We start from the raw sequence: 23,295 nt of genomic DNA on the forward strand, positions 1-23,295 counted from the left end.
CAGGAGAATCGCTTGAACCCAGGACATGGAGGTTGCAGTGAGCCAAGATTGCGCCACTGCGCTCCAGCTTAGGCGACAGAGTGAGACTCGGTCTCGGAAAAAAAAAAATTTGAGTGTATGACTATTTTTGCCAGGCTTGTGCTGGTTACTCCCCTACCCACTTATTTTCATTATTATTTTGAGGTATAATTTATGTACAGTAAGATGTACAGCTAAGTAGATAGCTAGATTAATTTTTATGTATGTATTCACCTGTGTAACCATCATCCACATCAAGATATACAATGTTTCCAGCCCTCAGAAGGCTCTCATGTCTTCTCTCTTATCAATACTCCCTGACAGAAGGTAGCAACTAATTCTGACTTCTGTCATCATAGGCTAATTTTGACTGGTTTTGAACTCTGTAAAAATAAATCATGTAAGTATATATTCTTGTTTCTGGCTTCTTTCCCTCTACATTATGTTTGTGAGATTAATCCATTGATATGTAAGCCATAGCACTTTTTTTCTTTTTATTTTTCTGTAGTATACTATTTTATATATATACTATAGTTTATCCATTCTCTTGTTGATGGGCAATCAGCTAATTTCTGTTTTCTGTCTGTTATAAATAAGCCTGCTCTGGACATTTTTATATGTGCCTTTTGATAGATGTAAGGACTAATTTCTTTTTTTTTTTTTTTTTTGAGATGGAGTTTCGCTCTGTCACTGTCACCCAGACTGGAGTGCAGTGGCACAATTTCGGCTCACTGCAAGCTCTGCCTCACGCCATTCTCCTGCCTCAGCCTCCCGTGTAGCTGGGACTACAGGCGCCCGCCAGCACGCCTGGCTAATCTTTTTGTATTTTTGGTAGAGACGGGGTTTCACTGTGTTAGCCAGGATAGTTTCTATCTCCTGACCTCTTGATCTGCCCGCCTTGGCCTCCCAAAGTGCTGAGATTACAGGCGTGAACCACTGCACCCAGCCAAGGACTAATTTCTATTGATCTATACCCAGGAATGGGATTTCTGAGTCAGAAGGTAGAGGCATGCTAAACAGTAGTTTGAGAGGTTTTGCTGGCTTTTTTCTTTTCTCTTTTCTTTCTTTCTTTTTTTTTTTTTTTTTTTTACTTATTTATTTTATTTTTTTAGACAGGGTCTTGCTCTGTTGACCAAGCTGGAGGACAATAGTGAAATCACAGCTCACTGCAGCCTCAAACTCCTGAGCTGAAGCCATCCTCCTGCCTCAGTCTCAGGAGTAGCTGGGATTATATGTGTAAGCTACTGTGCCCAGCTTGGTTGCTGGCTTTTAAAATTGAAGTGACACTAAATCAAGGAATTGAGCTACCTAAGTCAAATGTTACCAAGGATTTTAGCTTGCTAAATGAATCAGAAATAAATTGCTATTATATATGATTGATTTGTAAGATTAGTAGTTTTCATAACTGTAGGGTTCTTAAGAATCAACTGAGTGACTTGTTATGAATGCAGATTTCCTTGGGCCCAGCCCAGAGATTCTAATTTTGCAGCTGAGAATGGATCTCAAGAATCAGCAGTTTACAAACAACCCAGTTCATTTTGAGGCAAAAGCTCATGAACCTACTTTAAGAAACAGATTGTTTATTTGATCTCTTTAAATTTAATTCTTATGACATTGTGTGTTTCATATGAACCATGTTTCAGTATACCTCATTCTGTATTGAGATTATGGAAATGTGTGGATAACACTTAAATGCGTGATTCCATTGACCAGTCATAGGGTACAGGCTGCCAGTGGGAAGGAGGTGTGACTTTGGGCAAGTAGTCTCCAGTGAGAGGACTTGGCTGAGAGCTATCAGCAACCAGCACTCCCAGCAGCGGCAGCTGGGGCTATGAATGCCTTGGTCCTGAATGGGGAGTGCCGGGGGGATATGGGCAGCATACTACAATATCCACTACAGATGAAGCCATGGTTTTGAGTATCGAGTGTATGAAAGAGTAATGGTACCAAATTATTTTATTTTTACATATCTAGTGTCAGGTGACTTGTTAGGTGCTGGAGGAATGGTAGAGAGAAGAAAATTGGGAAGGAGTTTTGGTTTGGTGGAAAAGATGGATTGGTTTTAGATCTGCTGAATATGGCATTGAGGTAGGACTGCCCTGTAGACCATTGGAGATACGGTAGTAAAGCTGAAATCTAAAATAAAGAAGAGAGATGATAAGGAAATAATTAAAACAACAGTGGTAACAGTGATACTTAGTTGATAGGCTAGCTTTTAGTTTTATGTTGTAATTCAGGTACTCTGAATATTGTACTTTGATAAAACAGTTTTGTTATAGTTATGAAGAACCAAGTAGTTAACAAGACTGACTGCCAAATCACTGTCATATATAAATATGTCCCCAATCTTTCTAGGTTCTGGGAAGTTCTGGATTGTTTAATAACCATGGACTCCAAATACAGCAGCAACAGCAAAGGAATCTCTCACTACATGAATACATGAGTATGGAATTATTACAAGAAGCTGGTGTCTCCATTCCCAAAGGATGTGTGGCAAACTCACCAGATGAAGCTTATGCAATTGCCAAAAAATTAGGTACTAAATTAAGAAACTTTTGCCACCTTGACATGAGAGCTCTGAGAAGATTTCAAGTTTAGTTTTGGTTTGATAACAACTTTTAACTTTTTTTTTTTAAGTACATTTTCTTTGCTTAAAATAGAAGGTAGAACTTTATGATTATTGAAATTCTAAAATTATTATTGTTATTATTACGCGCTCCCATAGTGCCAGTGACGTGGGAGTCCCTTACATTGGCATTAGGAAGCTGAAGTCCTGTTTTTTGTTGGAATATAATTATGGGGAAGGGAATTCTACTACTACTACTCTAACTACTCTGGAGCTTAAAGGATGGCAGTTGTGATGATTCTTTGGGGAAATGGTGAAGGAAAATCTTAGCTGTTAATGTGCTTATAAGGAGAGGTCCAGTGCTTCCCCTTCCATTTTTTGTCATGAAAAATATGGAACCAAAGGGGAACAAAAAGTAGAGTGCTAGAATGTAAACTCCATGAGAACGGAGTTTCTTTTTCTTTTCTTTCGTTTTTTTTGAGACGGAGTTTCATTCTTATCACCCAGGCTGGAGTGCAATAGTGCAATCCTGGCTCACTGCAACCTCCGTTTCCCAGGTTCAAGGGATTTTCCTGCCTCAGCCTCCCAAGTACCTGGTATTACAGGCACCCACCACCATACCCGGCTAATTGTTTTGTATTTTTAGTAGAGATAGGGTTTCACTATGTTGCCCAGGCTGGTCTCAAACTACTGACCTCGTGATCCGCCCACCCGGTCTCCCAAAGTGCTGGGATTACAGGTGTGAACCACCATGCCCAGCCCGAGTTTCTTTTTCTTATTTGTTCACTGATACATCCCAAAATCTTAGAAGAATGCCTTACACTTAGGTAATCAATAAATACTAAATTAATAAATATTAAATGAATTTAATAGTTGCCCATGTTTATTAGCAGATTCCTTTACTGATAACAGAAGCCTTGATAGCTTTTGTTAATTTCAGTTTCTTAAAAAAATTTTGATTTCAGAAAATAAGCTTACATTTTTAAAGATTTAGCATGAAAACATGAGCTGATGTACTAGCTATGCACTGCATTTTCTTTTTAGCAGTATTTTAAATCCCACCAATTTTATGTAGATTAGCATAAGTCATCTCTCTTCTATGTACATTTAATTAATATGACTTTAATATGATTTGTTGAATACTTTGCTTTTATGTTTTTAAAGAAAGATAAGGAACATTTTCAAAGTGTTTGAAATTTTAAAAGTATTCATCTTGGGTAGTACTTATTTGTCTCTAGACTGGATTTTTCTTTCAAAATTAAAGATACATACAAGTTAAGAAAACTGTCAAATAAGCTGTGTTTTTGAATGAGATGACCGTGATTTCCTTGACTTGGAAGCATGATTTTTCATTTATAGTTTGCTAGTTATTATTGTTGTTAATCAGAAAAAATTATTTTAAATCAGATTACAAGCCAACTTTTTATTAAGCAAAAGCTTTGTATAAGTTCATACTAATTGTGGTGAAATTCTTGTTAATTAATGGTGACCTATAGTTGGAACTTCTGCATAATGTTAATAGAACCTGATTATATATAATTACGTCAGTAAAAACGGTTTTCCCCTTGTTTCCAGATTTCAAAATTCCAAAAAAACCACTTTTTTTAGAGATAGGGTCACTATATTGCCCAGGGTAGTCTCAAACTCCTGGGCTCAAGTGATCCTCCCACCTAGGCCTCTAAGTAGCTGGAACTACAGGCACATGCCACTGTGCCTATCTATTTTTTGATTGTTATAATTGGTTTCTTTAACTAGTTTTCCATATATTTTCTCATTTAGTCAAATTCCATTGTTTTGTCAGAAAAAATAATTTGCATAGAAACTTTTTCATAAAATGAATAGGATTTATTCAGATGCCAATCTGTTTTGATTATGCCTTCTAAAAACTTTTAATGATTCTTAGGTACAGAAGAAAGAAATAATATGTGCAGGATAAACTGTAACTATGAGTATTTCTGGCAAGTTCTCTGGGACTAGAACTCACAAGTAGTAAGAAGCAGGTAGGCAGCTCTGATTTTGAGCCCGTTGGAACAGATACCTTGTTCATTTAGAAAGTGTTTTTTGTCAAAGAATATTGCAAATGATGATTATAGTGTGGGAGTGAGACTAATAATTAACAAGAAAATTTAAATCTAGAGGAGCAGAAATGCTACTTTGTAAAAGATAAATTTAGAAACTTTGGCGAAAACATGGACAATTTTGTGTTTTTAGTGAGTCATTGATAACAAAAGATAACGATTATGGGATCTAGTTGCACAAGGTGTAGAATGAGGGACCTTAGAAGTACACCTGGTTTTGTTCATCTAGCTAGCAATTCCCAGTACTGATTCCCAATACTTCAGGGTGATTTTTGCTGTTTAAGTTTCTGCGAAATTCACAAAATGCTAATTCTCATTTCATAAAAACTCTTAACTCAGCGCTTTGCTCAACAAGTGATATAATAGAGTATAAATGCTTTACAGGTGTGCCAAACTATTGTCTCTCCCCAGTCCTGTGGTGGCAGGAGAAGTTGAGTTAGCATGGGGTTTGGGGCCACTGAGCCTCTCTACCCAGTATTTCCTACCATGTCCATCATTTTCTGTTTGTGTGATGATGTGAAAAAAGTTGAGAGACATTGTCCTGGAGGTAAGTTTTACCTGTTGTGAATAATTGAGGTTAGGAATGGAGGAATGGTTAGAAAGAAATCTAATTCTAATATTTTAAAAGACTATATGAGTCCCCAAAATGAAGGTTGGTGAGCTTGAAGATCATGAACTTTCTGGAATAGATTATCAAAGGGATGGTTGTTAGCACAGATAAATGTAGTAGATATAATTTGGGGTCAGTTTTGAGAGCAAATTATCTCTTTCTAACAGTTCATAATTCAAGAAAATATGATTTTAGTAAGGATGTGGCAGAATTTCTGTTGTTGTTTTGTTTCTGAGATGGTGTCTTGTTCTGTCACCCAGGCTGGAGTGCAGTGGTGCGATCATGGCTCATTGCAGCTTTGACCTCCTGGGCTCAAGCGACTTCTCCCGTCTCAGCCTGCTGAGTGGCTGGGACTATAGGTGTGCTCCACCATGCCTGGCTAAGTGTTGTATTTTTTCTTGAGATGGGGTTTCACCATATTGCCCAGGCTGGTCTCAAACTCCTAGGCTCAAGCAGCCCACTCACTCTTGGGTTCCCAAAGTGCTGGGACTACAGGCGTGAGCCACTGCGCCTGGGCACAGATTTGGAAGAATTTTTAGAATTTCCCTATTGACTAGAGAAAGATAGTTTGGCTTCTAGTATATTTAAGACGGAATCCCTATCTGGTTGAATAGATATATGTAAAGGATGCTGATTAATGAATGTCAGTCTGGAGGGAGATTTCTAATGGCATATAATAGGACTTTACCTTCTTTTTTTCTTCTTCTAAATATTTATTAGTTAGATGCCTGTATACAAGGAATGCTTAAAATGTTTGTGAGTGACTAATGGTAGGTGGGATAGTGATTGTGTTTTAGAGAGACAGTCTTGGGATCCAAAAAATATCTTGTCTAACTAGAACAAAGTGCCAAATGTAGTAAGACTGCAGGCTGTATGAGGGCAAGAGAGGTCTCACTCACTGTTGTATCTACAGTAGTAGCACAGTGTCTGGTATGTAGATGAACCTGTTGAGTGAATTAATGGAATTGAATAAAATGTTTGTTTCAACCAGTTGTCCTCAGACTTCTCTTCTTATCCTTCTTCCCTTCTTGATAGTTGATGAGACTGTATTTTATGAAATTTTTTTTTTTTTTTTTTTTTTTTTTTTTTTTTGCTTTCGTTGTGAAGGGCTTTTTTTTTTAGAAGGAACTTTTGAAGAATCATCTTTTGCCCTTAAAGACTTTATATTCCTAAAGAAAGGAAATTGACACTTTGTGGGGAAGAGAACATCATTCTGTCTTGCAAAATGTTTTTGAAAAAATAGAGCTTCATTACTCTTACTTAATAGGTCAGTGTGTTAAGTTAGTGTGTTAAGTTCCCAGTTTAATGAATAGGAATGATTGAATTTAGCTCAGTAAAGTACAGTGTTAACTATGTTTTTTACATTACATTTGCATTGTTTGCATTGTAGTTATCTTCTTTGGATATAAACAAGTATTTCTTTGGATATAAACAAATACTTAAAGTGCTGGAAAACCAGGACTTGACAGGTAAACAGAAACAGGTGTAATAAATAGTGGCTGCTCCTTTCCGTTTGGATACAAACTCTCTAATTTGCCACAGTTCAGAGACTGCCTGTAGTATTCTCAATAAGATTGTAATTGTTTGTTTCAAGGAAATTTCTAAGTTGTTTCTATTCATTACCTAATATTAGTTGTGATACCTTGTGAATGGTAGAGACAGGCTCATTGAAAAGAGTCTGTCTTATCTAAACAAGGTACTTTTTCTAATCAGCTCTAGTTGTAGTACTGTACACCCAGTTTTTCCAGTTCTGAGTTTTCGTAAGAGCAGTGAAAAATCCAGATTTATAACAATTCTGTTCATATTTTTAAATATTCCTTTTTTTCAACATTCAGCAAAATATTATGTGCTAGGAACTCTCCCAGACGCTTATTAACATCTATGAATACCATAAAGATTCTGCCCTCCTGGTCCTCTTTTCTAGTGGGGAAGCAAAACAACAAATGATATATGTAAGAAAATTACGTATGTACGAAGGTGATGAATTCTGTGGCGGAAAGAAGTGGAGTAGGTAAGGGGGATTGGTCACAGGTGGGCAGGTTAGTAGGGTAAGCTTCATGGGCAACATGAGATTTAAAGAGAAACTTGAAGGATCAGGGGCTTTTCTTTCCCAAATGGACACCTAGTGAAGAGTATTCTAGGCAGAGGGTCCATTAGAGCCAAGTCCTGAAGGCAGGAACATGCCCAGGAATAGTGAGGAACTATAGCGCAGTTGGAACTGAGTGAGCAACAAGGAGGGCCTAGGAGATAAAAAGGGTAGAGAGTATTTTAGGGTGTAGAGGGTATTATAGGGTCTTCTAGGCCATTGTAAGGACTTTCTCATATATATACTCTGAGTGAGATTGGCATTCAGTGCAAGGTTTTAAGTAGAGGAATGGTGTGCCTGCTTTGGCTGCTGCCTTGAGAATATTCTGTGGGGGACAAAGGTCATATAGGTAAGAGATAGTGGTGGTTGGGATCAGAGTCTAAACTGCAGGTGATGAGGAATGGTGAAGATTCTGGATTAATTTGAAGATAAAACCAGTATGATTTCCTGTCTGAATGGAAGTGGGGTTTGAGAAAGACAAGTTTTTTAAACACTTTCTTGACTGACTATGCATAAGGTCATGATCTGGTTTAAATAGCACGCATTTCTGATGAAGGCTTACATCAGTAATTTTCTAAATGGTCTTTTAAAATAATTGTTAATGTGTAAACTTTAGGTTATTTTTGTTTGGTTTCAAACTCCATTTCCTACCTCATTTATTTGGTTGGTTCATTCTGCTTGATAAGTGCGTCGTGGAGTGACATCCTAGTTGTAGAGGACCCTACTTCAGTCTGTTCAAATCCATGTCTATGGAATAGTTGTTATATCCCAGAGACTGCCTTGTGCTTGGGATAAAATGAATACAATGAGACCTTTAGCCCTGATCTCAAAGGTTAATTTTTTTGCCATAATGTATCGTTGGTACCACACTGCCAGTATGGGCAAAATGCTATGAGAGGCAAGATGAGGAGGCTCTGAAATTCTGCCTGTCTGGTAGACAGAGGATGCCTTTGTAAGAGGTATTACTCTTATTTTTTAACTGATACATAATATTTTCGGGGTACATGTGATATTTTGTTACATGCATAGAGTGTGTAATGATCAAGTCAGGGCATTTAGGATACCCATCACCCAGAGCATTTACTCTTTTGAGACAGTCTTGCTCTGTCCTCCAGGAGGGAGTGCAATGGTGCAATCCTGGCCCATTGCAACCTCTGCTTCCTGGGTTCAAGCGATTCTTGTGCCTCAGCCTCCCAGGTAGCTGGGATTACAGACGTGTACCACCATGCCCGGCTAATTTTTGTATTTTTAATAGAGACGAGATTTCGCCATGTTGGCTGGTCTGATCTTGAACTCCTGGCCTCATGTGATCCGCCTGCTTCAGCCTCTCAGAGTGCTGGGATTATAGGAGTGAGCCACTGCTCCTGGCCCATTTACTCTTGATCATGAATGATGAGTACTATCTAGGCTAAACAGCTAGTTTGCTGGTTTTCCACAGCAAATTAGAAAGGAGTGGAAAAGGGATAAATAGTAATCAGTCTACCTGTTGAAGAAGAAAAATTCAGTCCATTTATTTAAAAATATGCATAAGCTTTGCAAGCATAGCATTCTGAAATCTTTTGATACAGATACTTTAATAACTCCTGATAGTATTACTCATGCAGTACTGCTCAATAATGTATTTTAATAGAACTTTCGCTTAGTGGGACAGTATAAATCAGTATCAATACTGGTAATGGTAATATCCCCCAAGTTATGACATATTTCTGCTATAGCATATGCAACTCAAATGTTCTCAGGACAGCAAGTTTACATGTGATTAGAGAGGGAGGGAAGTGTTAGGAATACATGAAATTCAATTTTATACTTTTAATACTTTCCAAAGTTCTAGATGACATTTTCCAAAGTGTCAAGGAATGGTTAAATTATTTTCGGTTTACTTTAAGAAATGGTTTAATGTAAGTGACTAATTTTGAAAATTGTGGATCTTTTAGACAGTGATTATTTTAGTGTTCTAATCTAGAAAGTACATAGGCCGGGCGCGGTGGCTCACGCCTGTAATCCCAGCACTTTCGGAGGCCGAGACGGGCGGATCACAGGGTCAGGAGATCGAGACCATCCTGGCTAACACAGTGAAACCCCGTCTCTACTAAAAATACAAAAAATTAGCTGGGTGTGGTGGCGGGTGCCTGTAGTCCCAGCTACTCGGGAGGCTGAGGCAGGAGAATGGCATGAACCCAGGAGGCGGAGCTTGCAGTGAGCCGAGATCCCACCACTGCACTCCAGCCTGGGCGACAGAGCGAGACTCCGTCTCAAAACAAAAAAAAAGAAAATCTACATAAACAGAATGCCTCATTTTTGGACATTGTGAATAAATTAGACTTGATTTAATACCACCTGTCAATATGTATGTTAAATAACAAAATACTATGGCATGCTGCTCCATGCTTCACATTTAATAGGAGTGTTTTTCTTCTAGGTTCAAAAGATGTTGTGATAAAGGCGCAGGTCTTAGCTGGTGGTAGAGGAAAAGGAACGTTTGAAAGTGGCCTCAAAGGAGGAGTGAAGATAGTTTTCTCGTAAGTCATATTTTTTAAGGATAAATCATCCTTGTTAAAGATTGATTAAAGATTGCTTATTGAATTGATAAAAATACTGAAATTTAAATATTAGATAAAATTTTGGCTATTATGTGGATTTGCTTTTTCTCAACTGGAGGAAAGAAAAATTTGACTTATTTTTCTTCTTTTAGTCCAGAAGAAGCAAAAGCTGTTTCTTCACAAATGATTGGGAAAAAATTGTTTACCAAGCAAACGGGAGAAAAGGGCAGAATATGCAATCAAGTATTGGTCTGTGAGCGGAAATATCCCAGGAGAGAATACTACTTTGCAATAACAATGGAAAGGTCATTTCAAGTGAGTAATTGCAGACATGATACATAGAGGATAAATTTATGACATTCAATTTCAAAAGTTGATTATTGTTTCTATTTATGTGGGAAAGATTTTAAAAGTACAAACTAATCTGTATGTCGTGAGCATATTTATGTCATTTAAAAAACAGCTTTGTTATGCCATTATTTGATATATCATGATTTTAAAATCATAGGAAAAATTCTGTTGTAATAAATTTCGTGGGATTCTCAAATTGTTAATTCACTAACAGCAGCTTAAATCATCTCTGGATCATCTCCAGATTGAGAAAATAATATCTAGCATAGTAAAATATTCTAATGAAAGAGAAAGTCGCTGAACCCACTAAAAGAGTGTGTATCCATTGCATCATCTTCTGTTTTCTCAACTTCTTGTTGTTTTTTTTTTTTAATAGTTTGGGGGATTTGTTTCACTATATGATTCAATATTTGGTAATTTGAGGGATGACATTAAGTAGCAAACAATATGATTTTAAGGAGTATTACATTAGCACAGCTCTCTTCTCTTTATTGGAACCTAAAATGTTGAAGCTTCTGGTGAAGAGAAAATCCCTTTATAGATCTGGTGTTTGGAGAGAGCATTGATAATCATTTTATACTAGAATTATCTGTTTTTTGAGGGTATTAGTTAGGTTTTACAAGCTGAATCTGTGTGTTAACTAGCTTTTTTTTTTTTGAGAGGGAGTCTCGCACTCTCACCCAGGCTGGCTTGCAGTGGTGCCATCTCGGCTTACTGCAGGCTCCACCTCCTGGGTTCATGCCATTCTCCTGCCTCAGCCTCTCGAGTAGCTGGGACTCCAAGTGCCTGCCACCACACCCGGCTAATTTTTTGTATTTTTAGTAGAGACGGGGTTTCACTGTGTTAGCCAGGATGGTCTCGATCTCCTGACCTTATGATCCGCCTGCCTCGGCCTCCCAAAGTGCTGGGATTATAGGAGTGAGCCACTGTGCCCAGCCAGAACTAGCTTGTTTTTTTGAAGCAACTGAGTATATATTTGAAAGCTCCAGTAAGGATTTGATGTAGAACATTAATTTAGAGTAATAAAAATTTTAAGGGTCATGAAAATAATTTTCTTATGTAGAATAGCTTTTTAAAAAATAACAGCTTTCTATATTGTGATTTTTCTTACTTGCAATTAAATCTTCTATTAATGTTTGAGTGATACATCTTTTGCAACTTTTAATTTTTATAAGGTATATAAAATCTTAAGATAATAACACTAGATGGTAGTAAAAATCCACTCAGAATATAAAATTAAGAAGCATTGTTTTATTCTCAAGTGATATTCTGTGTGGTAGAATTTAGTTTGTAAGTTATTTTAAAAATCCCATGACAGTAACCTCATATATTACCCAAAATTTACATAAATCATATTTTTACACGTTGACTTATTTTCACTACATTTTATTTTTCTTTTCGTTGACATTATATATCAGCATCTGTCATTTTGTTAGTTATGTTTTTACTTTTTGTTATAGTAGCCAGGAACAAGATATAAATACCTGGATGAATTGAGATAGGAGTTCTCTATCCATAGTAATTCATCTTTATTGTAGTAAAGGTAGCATAATGAATATGTATCCTTAAAGATATGTTAAGGCATTTGGGAAAAGGATCAAATTTGAGTTCATCTTAAGAACTTGAATTTTCTGACAACTATTTAAGTCTTGTTGAGGATAAAATGTTTTTATTTTAATACATGGTTAATAATAATACATGGTTATAATAATTCAGGTTAAAAATCTATAGTACTAGTAAGACTATTTGACCGAAGACATTATAACATTCTTTGATATTATCACATTAGACCAATGTAGAGTTGGTTGGTGTTACTTTTTGGGGTATAGCCATTTTTTGGGGAATCCCTGTGGACAGATCTCTGTTGAACAACAAAAATTAGTCAGCTATTTAAACTACAAAGAGCACTTGTGATTGAGTTAATGTCCCATGCATGGGAATTAACTAATCATTAGAAATTGCTTTTGTTAAAATGGGGAAAAGACTTCCTATTTAATAAATAGTGCTGGGAGAACAGGCTAGCCATGCAGAAAATTGAAACTGAACCCCTTCCTTACACCAAATACAAAAGTTAACTCAAGATGGATTAAAGACTTAAATGTAAAACTCAACTGTAAAAACTCTAGGCGGAAATCTAGGTAATACCATTCAGGACATAGGCACGGGCAAAGATTTCATGATAAAAACGCCAAAAGCAATTGCAACAAAAGCAATAATTGACAAATGAGATCTAATTAAGCTAAAGAGCTTCTGCACAGCAAAGGATACTGTCATCATAGTGAACAGACAACCTGCAGAATGGGAGTAAATTTTTGCAATCTATCCTTCTGACAAAGGTTTAATATCCAAAGTTTATAAGAAACTTAAATTTTCAGGAAAAAAGCAGCCCCAATAAAAAGGGGGCAAAGTACGTGAACAGATACTTCTGAGAAGAAGACACAGGCTGGGTGTGGTGGCTCATGCCTGTAATCCCAGTACTTTGGGAGGTGGAGATGGATGAATTACCTGAGGTCAGGAGTTTGAGACCAGCATGGCCAACATGGTGAAACCCTGTCTCTACTAAAAATAAAAAAATCAGTTGGGCATGGTGGTGGGTGCCCGTAATCCCAGCTATTCGGGAGGCTGAGGCAGGAGAATGACTTGAACCTGGGAGGTGGAGGTTGCAGTGAGCTGAGATTGTGCCACTGCACTCTAGTCTGGGCGACAGAGCAAGACTCTGTTTCAAAAAAAATGGCCACATATGGTCAACATACATGTGATTAAAAAGCTTATCACTGATCATTAGAGAAAAGCAAATCAAAACCACAATGAGACACCATCTCATGCCACTCAGGTGGCTGTTATTAAAAAGTCAAAAAACAACAGATGCTGGTGAAGTTTTGCAGAAAAAGGAATGTCTGTCTTTACAGTGTTGACGGGAGTGTAAATTAGTTCAACCATTGTGGACGACAGTGTGGCAATTCCTCAAAGACCTAGAGGCAGAAATACTATTTGACCCGGCAATCCCACTACTGGGTATATGCCCAAAAGAATATAAATCATTCTATTACAAAGATACATGCATCAGTATGTTCACTGCAGCACTATTCACAATAGCAAAGACATGGAGTCAACCTAAACATCCATCAATGATAGATTGGATACAGAAAATATGGTACATATACACCATGGAATACTCTGCAGCCGTAAAACAGGAATGAGATTATGTCCTTTGCAGGGATATGGATGGAGTTGGAAGTCATTATCCTCAGCAAACTAATGCAGGAGCAAAAAACCAAACACGGTGTGTTTTCACTTATAAGTGGAAACTGAATGATGAGAACACATGGACACAAGGTGGGGATCAACACACGCTGGGGCCTGTTGGGATGGGGGTGGGGGGAGGGAGAGCATCAGAAAGAATAGCTAGTGGATGTTGGGCTTAATACCTGGGTGATGGGATGATCTGTACAGCAAATCACCATGGCACATGTTTACCTTGTAACAAACCTACACATCCTGCACATGTACCCCTGAACTTAAAAGCTGAAGAAAAATAAAAAAAAGAATAAGCAAAGCAAAACTAAAAACAGAAAACAATTACTTTTATGACTGACTTGTTTTTAGGAGATGTGTCATATGTTCTATTGGTCTTTAGTACCTTTCACATCCTGATTCCAGGGGGTGTCTTCTACGGGGTTGGCATGCCAGAAAATCAATTAAAGTACCTATTCTCTGTGTGATACCTTTGTTAAGTTAGATTTCTTAACATTTGCCTAGTGCCTTTTGGGTACTTTGGGCTGAGTCAAGTCTATTTAATAAATCACATTTACTACTTTATTTTTCTGGTAAAACAACTGCAGTCTGCTGCACATGAGTGGGACATTTTCCTGTGTCAATTTTTGACTTTACCTGAAATAGTTATAAAATGTGCTTAAGAATTCTAGTTTTATTTTGTATGTTTTTTTTTTAAATACACATCTTTATTTTTTATTTTTATTTTTTTTGCTCTGTCCCCCAGGCTGGAGTGCAGTGGCGCCATCTTGGCTCACTGCAACCTCCGCCTCCCAGGTTCAAGTGATTCCCCTGCCTCAGCCTCCCGAGTAGCTGGGATTACAGGCGCCTGCCATGACGCCCGGCTACAGATCTTTACATATGGCTGCTTTGTCATTTAAGCCTTTTACATTTAAGCTTATTTTAAGGCAAATTTTAAAAAATACCAACAAGAAAATAATTTAGGTTAAGCAAGTGGGAATTAGCATTATTAACATATTTGAAATTTCAGCTACTTGCTTGAAATGAAATTGTTTTGAAAGTTTATTACTAAGATTTAAAAGTGAAACCAAGTCGTTTGAACGTGAACTAGCTATTTATTCTGCAGTGATGACCAAATGTGGAACTACATTGTTTAACCTGTTTACCCATGCAAGTTGGCGCCTTTCTAACTGGTTGTAGAATTAACACAAATAGAGACTCCACTTTCTTCTGTGTATTATTATTTCCTTTTTTTTTTTTTTAGTTTTTTTTCTAACTTATAACCAATTGTTGAAGACTTGATTTTTACTTAGTGAGAATGTAATATTAACTTTTCTCCTCAACTAGTGTTGCCTTCTCTATGGCTTTTCATTTCTTTTACCAGTTGATATAAAAAGAGAAAGTAAAACTAAAATGAGGAAAAGAGGCCGGGCGCGGTGGCACCCGCCGGTATTCCCAGGACTTTGGGAGGCCAAGGCGGGCGGATCACAAGGTCAGGAGATTGAGACCATCCTGGCTAACAGGGTGAAACCCTGTCTCTACTAAAAATACAAAAAATTAGCTGGGCGTGGCGGCGGGCGCCTGTAGTCCCAGCTACTTGGGAGGCGGAGGCGGGAGAATGACGTGAACCCGGTAGGCGGAGCTTGCAGTGAACCGAGATCCACTGCACTCCAGCCTGACCGGCAGAGCGAGACTCTGTTTCTGTTAGAATATTTTAAAGATTTGTTGGTCTGTACCTCTCCTGTTGAATAAAACTATATTTTATGGTTATCTATAGACTTAATTTGTCTATATTCTATTTCAGTGGCATGACTAATACTGAACTGGCTCTTCTTCAATCAGAATTTTTTCCTGCTCTTTAGATCTTTGTAAAAGCTTATAATTATGAACTGCCTTGGTAGCGAGAAAACGAAGAATACCCTTTCATTTGAAATTTATAGAGGGACTGAAAATTAGACCGTAATTTCAAACATTTCTCTTTACTTAGACTTGCTAATGTTGTCTTCTTTAGCCTCAGAAGGCTCAATGAATTCTTTTATTTAATTTTTTTTTTATATTGAAAGGAGTTCTAATACCGAGTGCCCAGAGTTTAGCCAAACTTCAGAGGTTAAGGGCATAGTCCTGCATGTGATTGCCCTTACTTTAGACACCAGCCTCAATTTTAGTGGTCTCCTGCTTACCCTCATTTCTGACTAGCTAGCTACAAATTTGAGGGTTAATTCCCTAGAACAACTCACAGAGCTCAGGAAAATGTTAAACTTAGGATTACAGTTTTAGTATAGCCAAAGGATATACAAATCATAACCAGCCAAATGAAAAGACACATAGGACAAGGTCTGGAAGGGTTCCCAAACATGAAGTTTCCACTATTCTCAGGAATGTTTTGTCTTGCTAGCATCTTAATGTGTGACAGTATGCAGAATATTGCCAACCCAAAGCTCCCCAAGCTTTTGATGTTCAGAGTTTTTTTTTTTTGGTTGTCAAAAATATAACAAAAAATTTACCTTACCCATTTTGAGTATGCAGTATAATAGTGCATACTAAGAAGGAAAGGAAAGGGGAGGGGAGGGGAGGGGAAGGGAAGGGGAGGGAAAAGAGAGATTCTCTTTTGGTAAAAGGAACAGAGTAAAACACGTTTTGTGCAACATCTCCAGAAGAGATCTCCAAATCTTTTTTTTTCTTTAATTTTTCCAGAACTTTTTTGTCTTGCAAAATTAAAACTATTCATTGAACAATTCTCTTTTCCCTGTCTGCCTTCCCTGCAGCCCCTGGTAGTCACCATTCTGTTTTGTGTTTGTAAAAGTTTGAGTATTTTAGATACCTGAAGTAGTTGTCTTTTTGTAACTGGTTTATCTCAGCATAATGTCCTCAAGGTTTATTCAGGATGTAGTGTATGACAAGATTTCCTTATTTATGGCTGAGTTCTATTCCATTTTATATATATACTGCATTTTCTTTATCCATTCATCTTTTGATGGACATTAAGATTGCTTTCATCTGTTGGCTATTGTCAGTAATGCTACAGTGAACATGGATGTTCAAGTATTTTTTTGAGATCCTGTTTTCTTTTGGATATATACTTAGAAGTGAGATTACTGGATCATAGGATAATTCTATTTTTAATTTTTTGAGAAGCTTCTATAGTGTTTTCCATAACAGCTGTACCATTTTATTTATTTAATTAATTTTTTTGAGGCAAGTCTTGCTATGTCTCCCAGACTGGAGTGCAGTAGTGCAGTCTCGGCTCACTGCAACCTCAGCCTCCCAGGATCAAGTGATTCTCCTGCCTCAGCCTCCTGAGTAGCTGGAATTACAGGCACCCGCCAACACACCCTGCTAATTTTTTAATTTTTGTGTTTTTTTGAGACGGAGTCTCGCTCTGTTGCCCAGGCTGGAGTGCAGTGGTGTGATCTTGGTTCACCACAACTTCTGCCTCCCAGGTTCAAGTGATTCTCCTGCCTCAGCCTCCCGAGTAGCTGGGACTACAGGCGTGCACCACCATGCCCGGCTAATATTTAGTAGAGACAGGGTTTCACCATGTTGGCCAGGCTGGTCTTGAACTCCTGACCTCAAGTGTTCTGCCTGCCTTGGCCTCCCAAAGTACTGGGAATATAGGCATGAGCCTTCACACCTGGCTGAGCCGTACCATTTTATATTCCAACTAACAACAGACAAAGCTCCCAATTTTTCTGCATCCTCGCCAACATTCATTTCCGTTTTTTTTGGTAGTAGCCATCCTAAAGGGTGTGAGGTTATATTTCACTGTGGTTTTTATTTGCATTTCCCCAGTGATTAGTGATATTGAGTATCTTTTCATGTTCTTACAGGCCATTTGTAGATCTGCTTTGAAGAAATGTCTATTTAAGTCCTTTGCCCATCTTTAAATTTTTTTGTTTGGGTTTTTTATTTTTTTATTTTTTTGGTTATTGAGTTGTGGAAGATCTTACATATTCTGGATTTCAGCTGTTAACCATGTATATGGATTGCAAATATTTTCTCTCATTATATAGATTGCCTTTTTACTTTGTTGATTATTTCCTTTGCTGTGAAGTTTTTAAGTTTGATGTAGTTCCATTTGTCAATTTTTGCTTTTTTTCTGCCTGTGCCTTTGGTATCATATTTAAGAAATCTTTGCTAAATCCAGTGTCATAAACTGTTTTCTCTCTGTTTTCTTCTATGAGTTTTATAGTTTCAAGTTCTATGTTTAGGTCTTTAATCTATTTTGAGTAAATTTTAGCATATAGTATATGGTAAGGGTCTAACTTCATTCATTTGCATGTGGATTTCCAATTTTCCCAGCACTGTTTGTTGAAGAGACTGTTCTTTTTGCCCTCTTGTGTAGCTTTCACACCATTGTTGAAGATCATGTAATCATATACCCGAGGGAATATTTCTGGGTTCTCTTTTCTATTCCATTAATCTATATGTCTGTTTTTTATGCATTATCATGCTGTTTTGATAACTGTAACCTTATAATATATTTTAAAAGAAGTGTGAGACCTCCATTTTCTTTTTTTTCTCAAGATTGTTTTGACTGTTCTGGGTCCTTTGAGGTTATATATGCATTTTAGTGTATTTTTCTTGCCTTTTTTTTTTTTTTTTTAAGATAGAGTCTGTCTCTGTTGCCCAGGCTGGAGTGCAGTGGCATGATCTCAGCTCACTGCAAGCTCCGCCTCCCGGGTTCACACCATTCTCCTGCCTCAGCCTCCCGTGTAGCTGGGACTACAGGTGTCCGCCACCTTGCCTGGCTAATTTTTTTTTTTGTATATTTAGTAGAGACAGGGTTTCACCATGCTAGCCAGGATGGTCTCAATCTCCTGACCTCGTGATCTGCCCACCTCGGCCTCCCAAAGTGCTGGGATTACGGGCGTCAGCTACTGTGTCCGGCCGTATTTTTCTATTTTTATAAAAAAATGCCATTGAGATTTTGATAGAGATTACATTGAATCTGTAGATTGCTTACGGTAGTATGCACATTTTAACAATATTAAGCCTTCCAATCTGTGATCACAAGATGTCTTTCCATTTGTTTGTGTCTTTTTATTTTTATTTTATTTTTTATTTTTATTTTTTGACACAGAGTCTCGCTCTGTTACCCAGGCTGGAGTGCAGTGGCACGATCTCAGCTCACTGTAGCTTCCACCTTCCAAGTTCATGCCATTCTCCTGCCTCAGACTCCTGAGTAGCTGGAAATACAGGCACCCTCCACTACTCCCGGCTAAATTCTTGTATTTTTAGTAGAGACAGGGTTTCACCGTGTTAACCAGGATGGTCTCGATCTCCTGACTTCATGATCCGCCCACCTCGGCCTCCCAAAGTGCTAGGATTATAGGCATGAGGCACCGTGCCCGGCCTGTTTCCTGACTTTTTAATGATCACCGTTCTAACTGTCATGAAATGGTATCTCACTGTGGTTTTGATTCGCATTTCTCTAATGAACATTGATGATGAGCTTTTATTCATATGTTTGTTGGCTGCATAAATGTCTTCTTTTGAGAAGTGTCTGTTCATATATCCTTCTCCCACTTTTTGATGGGGTTGTTTTTTTCTTGTAAATTTGTTTAAGTTCCTTGTAGATTCTGGATATTATCAGATGTATAGATTGCAAAAATTTTCTCCCATTGTGTAGGTTGCCTGTTCACTCTGATGATGGTTTCTTTTGCTGTCCAGAAGCTCTTTAATTTAATTAGATCCCATTTGTCAATTTTGGCTTTTGTTGCCATTGCTTTGGTGTTTTATTCATGAAGTTTGGTGTTTTATTCATGCTTTGGTGTTTATTCATGCCCATGCCTATGTCCTGAATGGTATTGCCTAGGTTTTCTTCTAGGATTTTTATGGTTTTAGGTCTTATGTTTAAGTCTTTAATCAATCTTGTTAATTTTTGTATGAGGTGTAAGGAAAGGATTCAGTTTCAGCTTTCTGCATATGGCTAATCAGTTTTCCCAACACCATTTATTAAATAGGGAATCCTTTCTTACTGCTTGTTTTTGCCAGATTTGTCAAAGATCATATGGTTGTAGATGTGTGGCATTATTTCTGAGGCCTCTGTTCTGTTCCATTGTTCTGTATATCTGTTTTGGTACCAGTACCATGCTGTTTTGGTTACTGTAGCCTTGTAGTATAGTTTGAAGTCAGGTAGCGTGATGCCTCCAGCTTTGTTCTTTTTGCTTAGGATTATCTTGTCTATGTGGGCTCTTTTTGGGTTCCATATGAAATTTAAAGTAGTTTTTTTCCAATTCTGTGAAGAAAGTCAATGGTAGCTTGATGGGGGTAGCACTGACTATAAAATACTTTGGGCAGTATGGCCATTTTCATGATATTGATTCTTCCTATCCATGAGCATGGAATGTTTTTCCATTTGTTTGTGTCCTCTCTTATTTCCTTGAGTAGTGGTTTGTAGTTCTCTTTGAAGAGGTCCTTCACATCTCTTGTAAGTTGTATTTCTAGGTATTGTATTCTCTTTGTAGCAGTTGTGAATGGGAGTTCACTCATGATTTGGCTCTTTGTCTATCTGTGTATAGGAATGCTTGTGATTTTTGCACATTGATTTTCAGTTTCTCATTATTGTGTATGATGTTGGCTATGAGTTTTCTTATATGGCCTTTATTATATTGCGGTCGTTTCCTTCAGTCTTTTTTTTGTTTTTGTCATGAAAGGGTATTCAAGTTTGTTAAATGCCTTTTATGTGTCAATTGAGATTATTGTGGTTTTTGTCCTTCATTCTGTTAATAGGATGTATTATACTGAATTTCTGTATGTTGAACCATCCTTGCATTCTAGGAGTAAGTCTTACTTGATCATGATGTAAAGTCCATTTAATGTGTTGTTGAATTCAGTTTGCTAGTATTTTGTTGAGGGTATTTTTTTTTTATCATTATTAATCAGAGGTATTATCCTGTAGTTTTCTTTTAATACCTTTCTGTTATTTTGGTATCATGGTAATGCTGGCTTCATAGAGTGAGTATGGAAATTTTCTGTCCTTTTCGATTTTTTAAAGAGTTTGGGAAAGATTGGTTTAGTTCTTTAAATGTTTGATAGAATTTTCCAGTGAAGCCCTTTGGTCCTGGGCTTCCTGTTGCTTAGATGTTTTTGATTACTGATTCAGTATCATTACTACTTATAGGTCTGTTCATAGTTTTTATTTCTTTATGATTTTGAAGACTGTTTCTAGGAAGTTATCCATTTCTTCTAGTTTATTCAATTTGTTGATACATAGTTTTTCATAGCAGTCTCTTAGGCTCTTTTCTATTTCTGTTACAGTTGTAATGTCTCCTTTCACTTCTGATTTTTGTTTTTTCAGTCTTTTTTTTTTTATAGTTAAAGGGTTGTCAATTTTATTCACTTTTTCAATGAGCCAATTTGCAGTTTTGTTGATTTTTTTTTTCTTCTATTCCCTGTTTCTTTTCTTTCTGCTCTAATCTTTATGATTTTCTTCCTTCTGCCAACTTTGGGTTTAGCTGTTCTTTTCCTTTTTTTTTTTTTTTGAGACAGAGGCTCACTCAGTCGTCCAGGCTGGAGTGCAGTGGTGCAATATCAGCTCACTGTAAGCTCCACCTCCCGGGTTCACGCCATTCTCCTGCCTCAGCCTCCCGAGTAGCTGGGACTACAGGTGCCCGCCGCCATGCCTGGCTAATTTTTTGCATTTTTAGTAGAGATGGAGTTTCACCGTATTAGTCAGGATGGTCTCAATCTCCTGACCTTGTGATCCGCCTGCCTTGGCTTCCCAAAGTGGTGGGATTACAGGTGTGAGCCACTGCGCCTGGCCTAACTGTTCTTTTTCTAGTATCTTGTGGTATAAATATAGGTTGAGCATCCCAAATCTGAAATTCTGAAATCCAAAATGCTATAAAATCCTAAGCTTTTTGAACACAGTCATGACACTTAAAGGAAATGCTCATTGGAGCATTCTGGATTTCAGATTTTTAGATTTGGGATGCTCAAATGGTAAGTATAATGCTAATATTTCAATATTCAAAGAAATCCAAAATCTTCTGGTCCTAAGCATTTCAGATGAGGAATACTCAACCTGTAAAAAAATCAGGAGCTGAGTGTGTTTTCTAGTTGTGGTAAGCTGTGTCAACTTCTCTCTGGGATGTTACACGTTTTCTGGTGCTGCCATGAGCCTGTGCACTCGCCTTTGTTCTCGATGCCCCACAGGCATCCAGAGTATGCTGGTTCCCCAACAGCACCCATGTCAGTTGAGACAGGAAACAGTCCCTTGGACAGCCCTCCAAGCAGCTAGAATGTTGAACATGTGTTCTACTCTTCCCTTTCTCTCCAAATGGAGAAGCCTTTTAATCCCAAACTATTAGTTTGGAGTGGTGGGGGGAAGGATGCTGATGTTGAATTTCAATACAGATGTTCTTGGCTTTGAGCTTACCTGGGGTACTGTGACTTCCTAATTGGTTTCTGTCATTGTCATAAAAGCTTTTTGGATCATATATTGTTGCTAAAGTCAGTGTTTTTGTCAGGGAGCATGGTCTTGGGCTTCCTATTTTGTCATCTTGCTGGCCTTGGTGTCCAGAGTTTTCATTGGGGGTCCATGGTGTAGGCATTAAACAAAAAAAATTTTTTTTTAATTTTAAATTTTTGTAGAGACAGGTTCTCACTATGTTGCCCAGGCTGGTCTCGAACTCCTGGACTCAAGCAGTCCTCCTGCCTTGGCTTCCCGAAGTGCTAGGATTACAGATGTGAGCCGCCACACCCAGCCTGGGTATCATTGATTGAATCATTGTCTATGCAGTTGACTTAGCCCATTTCTTCTTTGCAGAGTGGGTTGATGTAATTTGGTTGAAAACCCTAAACCTCTTATCACATCGATCTTTCTGGCGTGGCCATTGCCCACCTGAGTCATCTCCTTAGTGTAAACTGTCTAGGAGCCCACCATAAGTCTCCTTATTAGCATCAACTATCAGATGTGGTTGGAGGGTTTAGAAGTTACTTCCAAGACCCTGGGGACAAAAGTCAGCCAAATTCCTTGTTACAAATGTTTATAGAAATCGAATCACATGATACAAAATAATTTTTTCCTAAATAGAATGTTAACACTCTTAAAAAAGTGATAGATTCTTCTTTTTAATTTTTGTTACTGCAGTATTTAAACTATTTGAAGGACTGTTTTGTTCTCTAAACAGTAACGAATGCAATACTATTCCTTTAATTTATACCTTAAATGAGTATGTTACTAAAGCACTAAGTGCTAGGGTAGAAAAGTGGAATTAGGCTCGCGTGATGGCTCACGCCTATAATCCCAGCATTTTGGGAGGCTGAGGCGGGTGAATCACATGAAGTCAGGAGTTCAAGACCAACTTGGCCAAGATGGTGAAACCCTGTCTCTACTAAAAATACAAAAATTAGCTGGGCATGGTGGCGCATGCCTGTAATCCCAGCTACTTGGAAGGCTGAGACAGGAGAACCCCTTGAACCTGGGGGGCGGAGGTTGCAGTGAGCTGAGATCGCACCATTTCACTCCAGCCTGGGTGACAGAACAACATTCCGTATCAAAGAAAAGTGAAATTAGTCTTTTGATTAAAAAAAAAATTGTCATGCCTGTTTTTTTTTTTTCTGGGTATAAAAGTAATATGTTAATTGTTAAAACAATTTTTTCGGAAAAGAGTTGCATTTAAAATAACAAAAGTATTTTAATGTTTTATTCCCCACTCTTCTTTTGTTTCTGTCAATATGGAGCACATTGAAACGCATTTTATGTTAAAAAAATAATACAGGCCAGGCGCGGTGGCTCAAGCCTGTAATCCCAGCACTTTGGGAGGCCGAGACGGGCGGATCACGAGGTCAGGAGATCGAGACCATCC

At 37.8% G+C, this 23,295-nt stretch overlaps 1 protein-coding gene across 3 annotated transcripts in view; it reads left to right on the top strand.

The window, feature by feature from the left end:
• The window catches only part of SUCLA2 (succinate-CoA ligase, ADP-forming, beta subunit), a 73,843-nt gene that overhangs the window by 3,526 nt on the left and 47,022 nt on the right, over positions 1-23,295 (top strand). For all 3 annotated transcript variants that reach the window (XM_011998620.1, XM_011998619.1, XM_011998621.1), the window contains exons 2-4: positions 2,374-2,554; positions 9,778-9,877; positions 10,051-10,213. In XM_011998620.1, coding sequence (XP_011854010.1) covers positions 2,374-2,554; positions 9,778-9,877; positions 10,051-10,213 — 444 coding nt within the window. The remainder of the gene's footprint in view (positions 1-2,373; positions 2,555-9,777; positions 9,878-10,050; positions 10,214-23,295) is intronic.

Source organism: Mandrillus leucophaeus, unplaced genomic scaffold (assembly GCF_000951045.1).
Source record: "Mandrillus leucophaeus isolate KB7577 unplaced genomic scaffold, Mleu.le_1.0 Scaffold577, whole genome shotgun sequence".
Taxonomy (NCBI): domain Eukaryota; kingdom Metazoa; phylum Chordata; class Mammalia; order Primates; family Cercopithecidae; genus Mandrillus; species Mandrillus leucophaeus.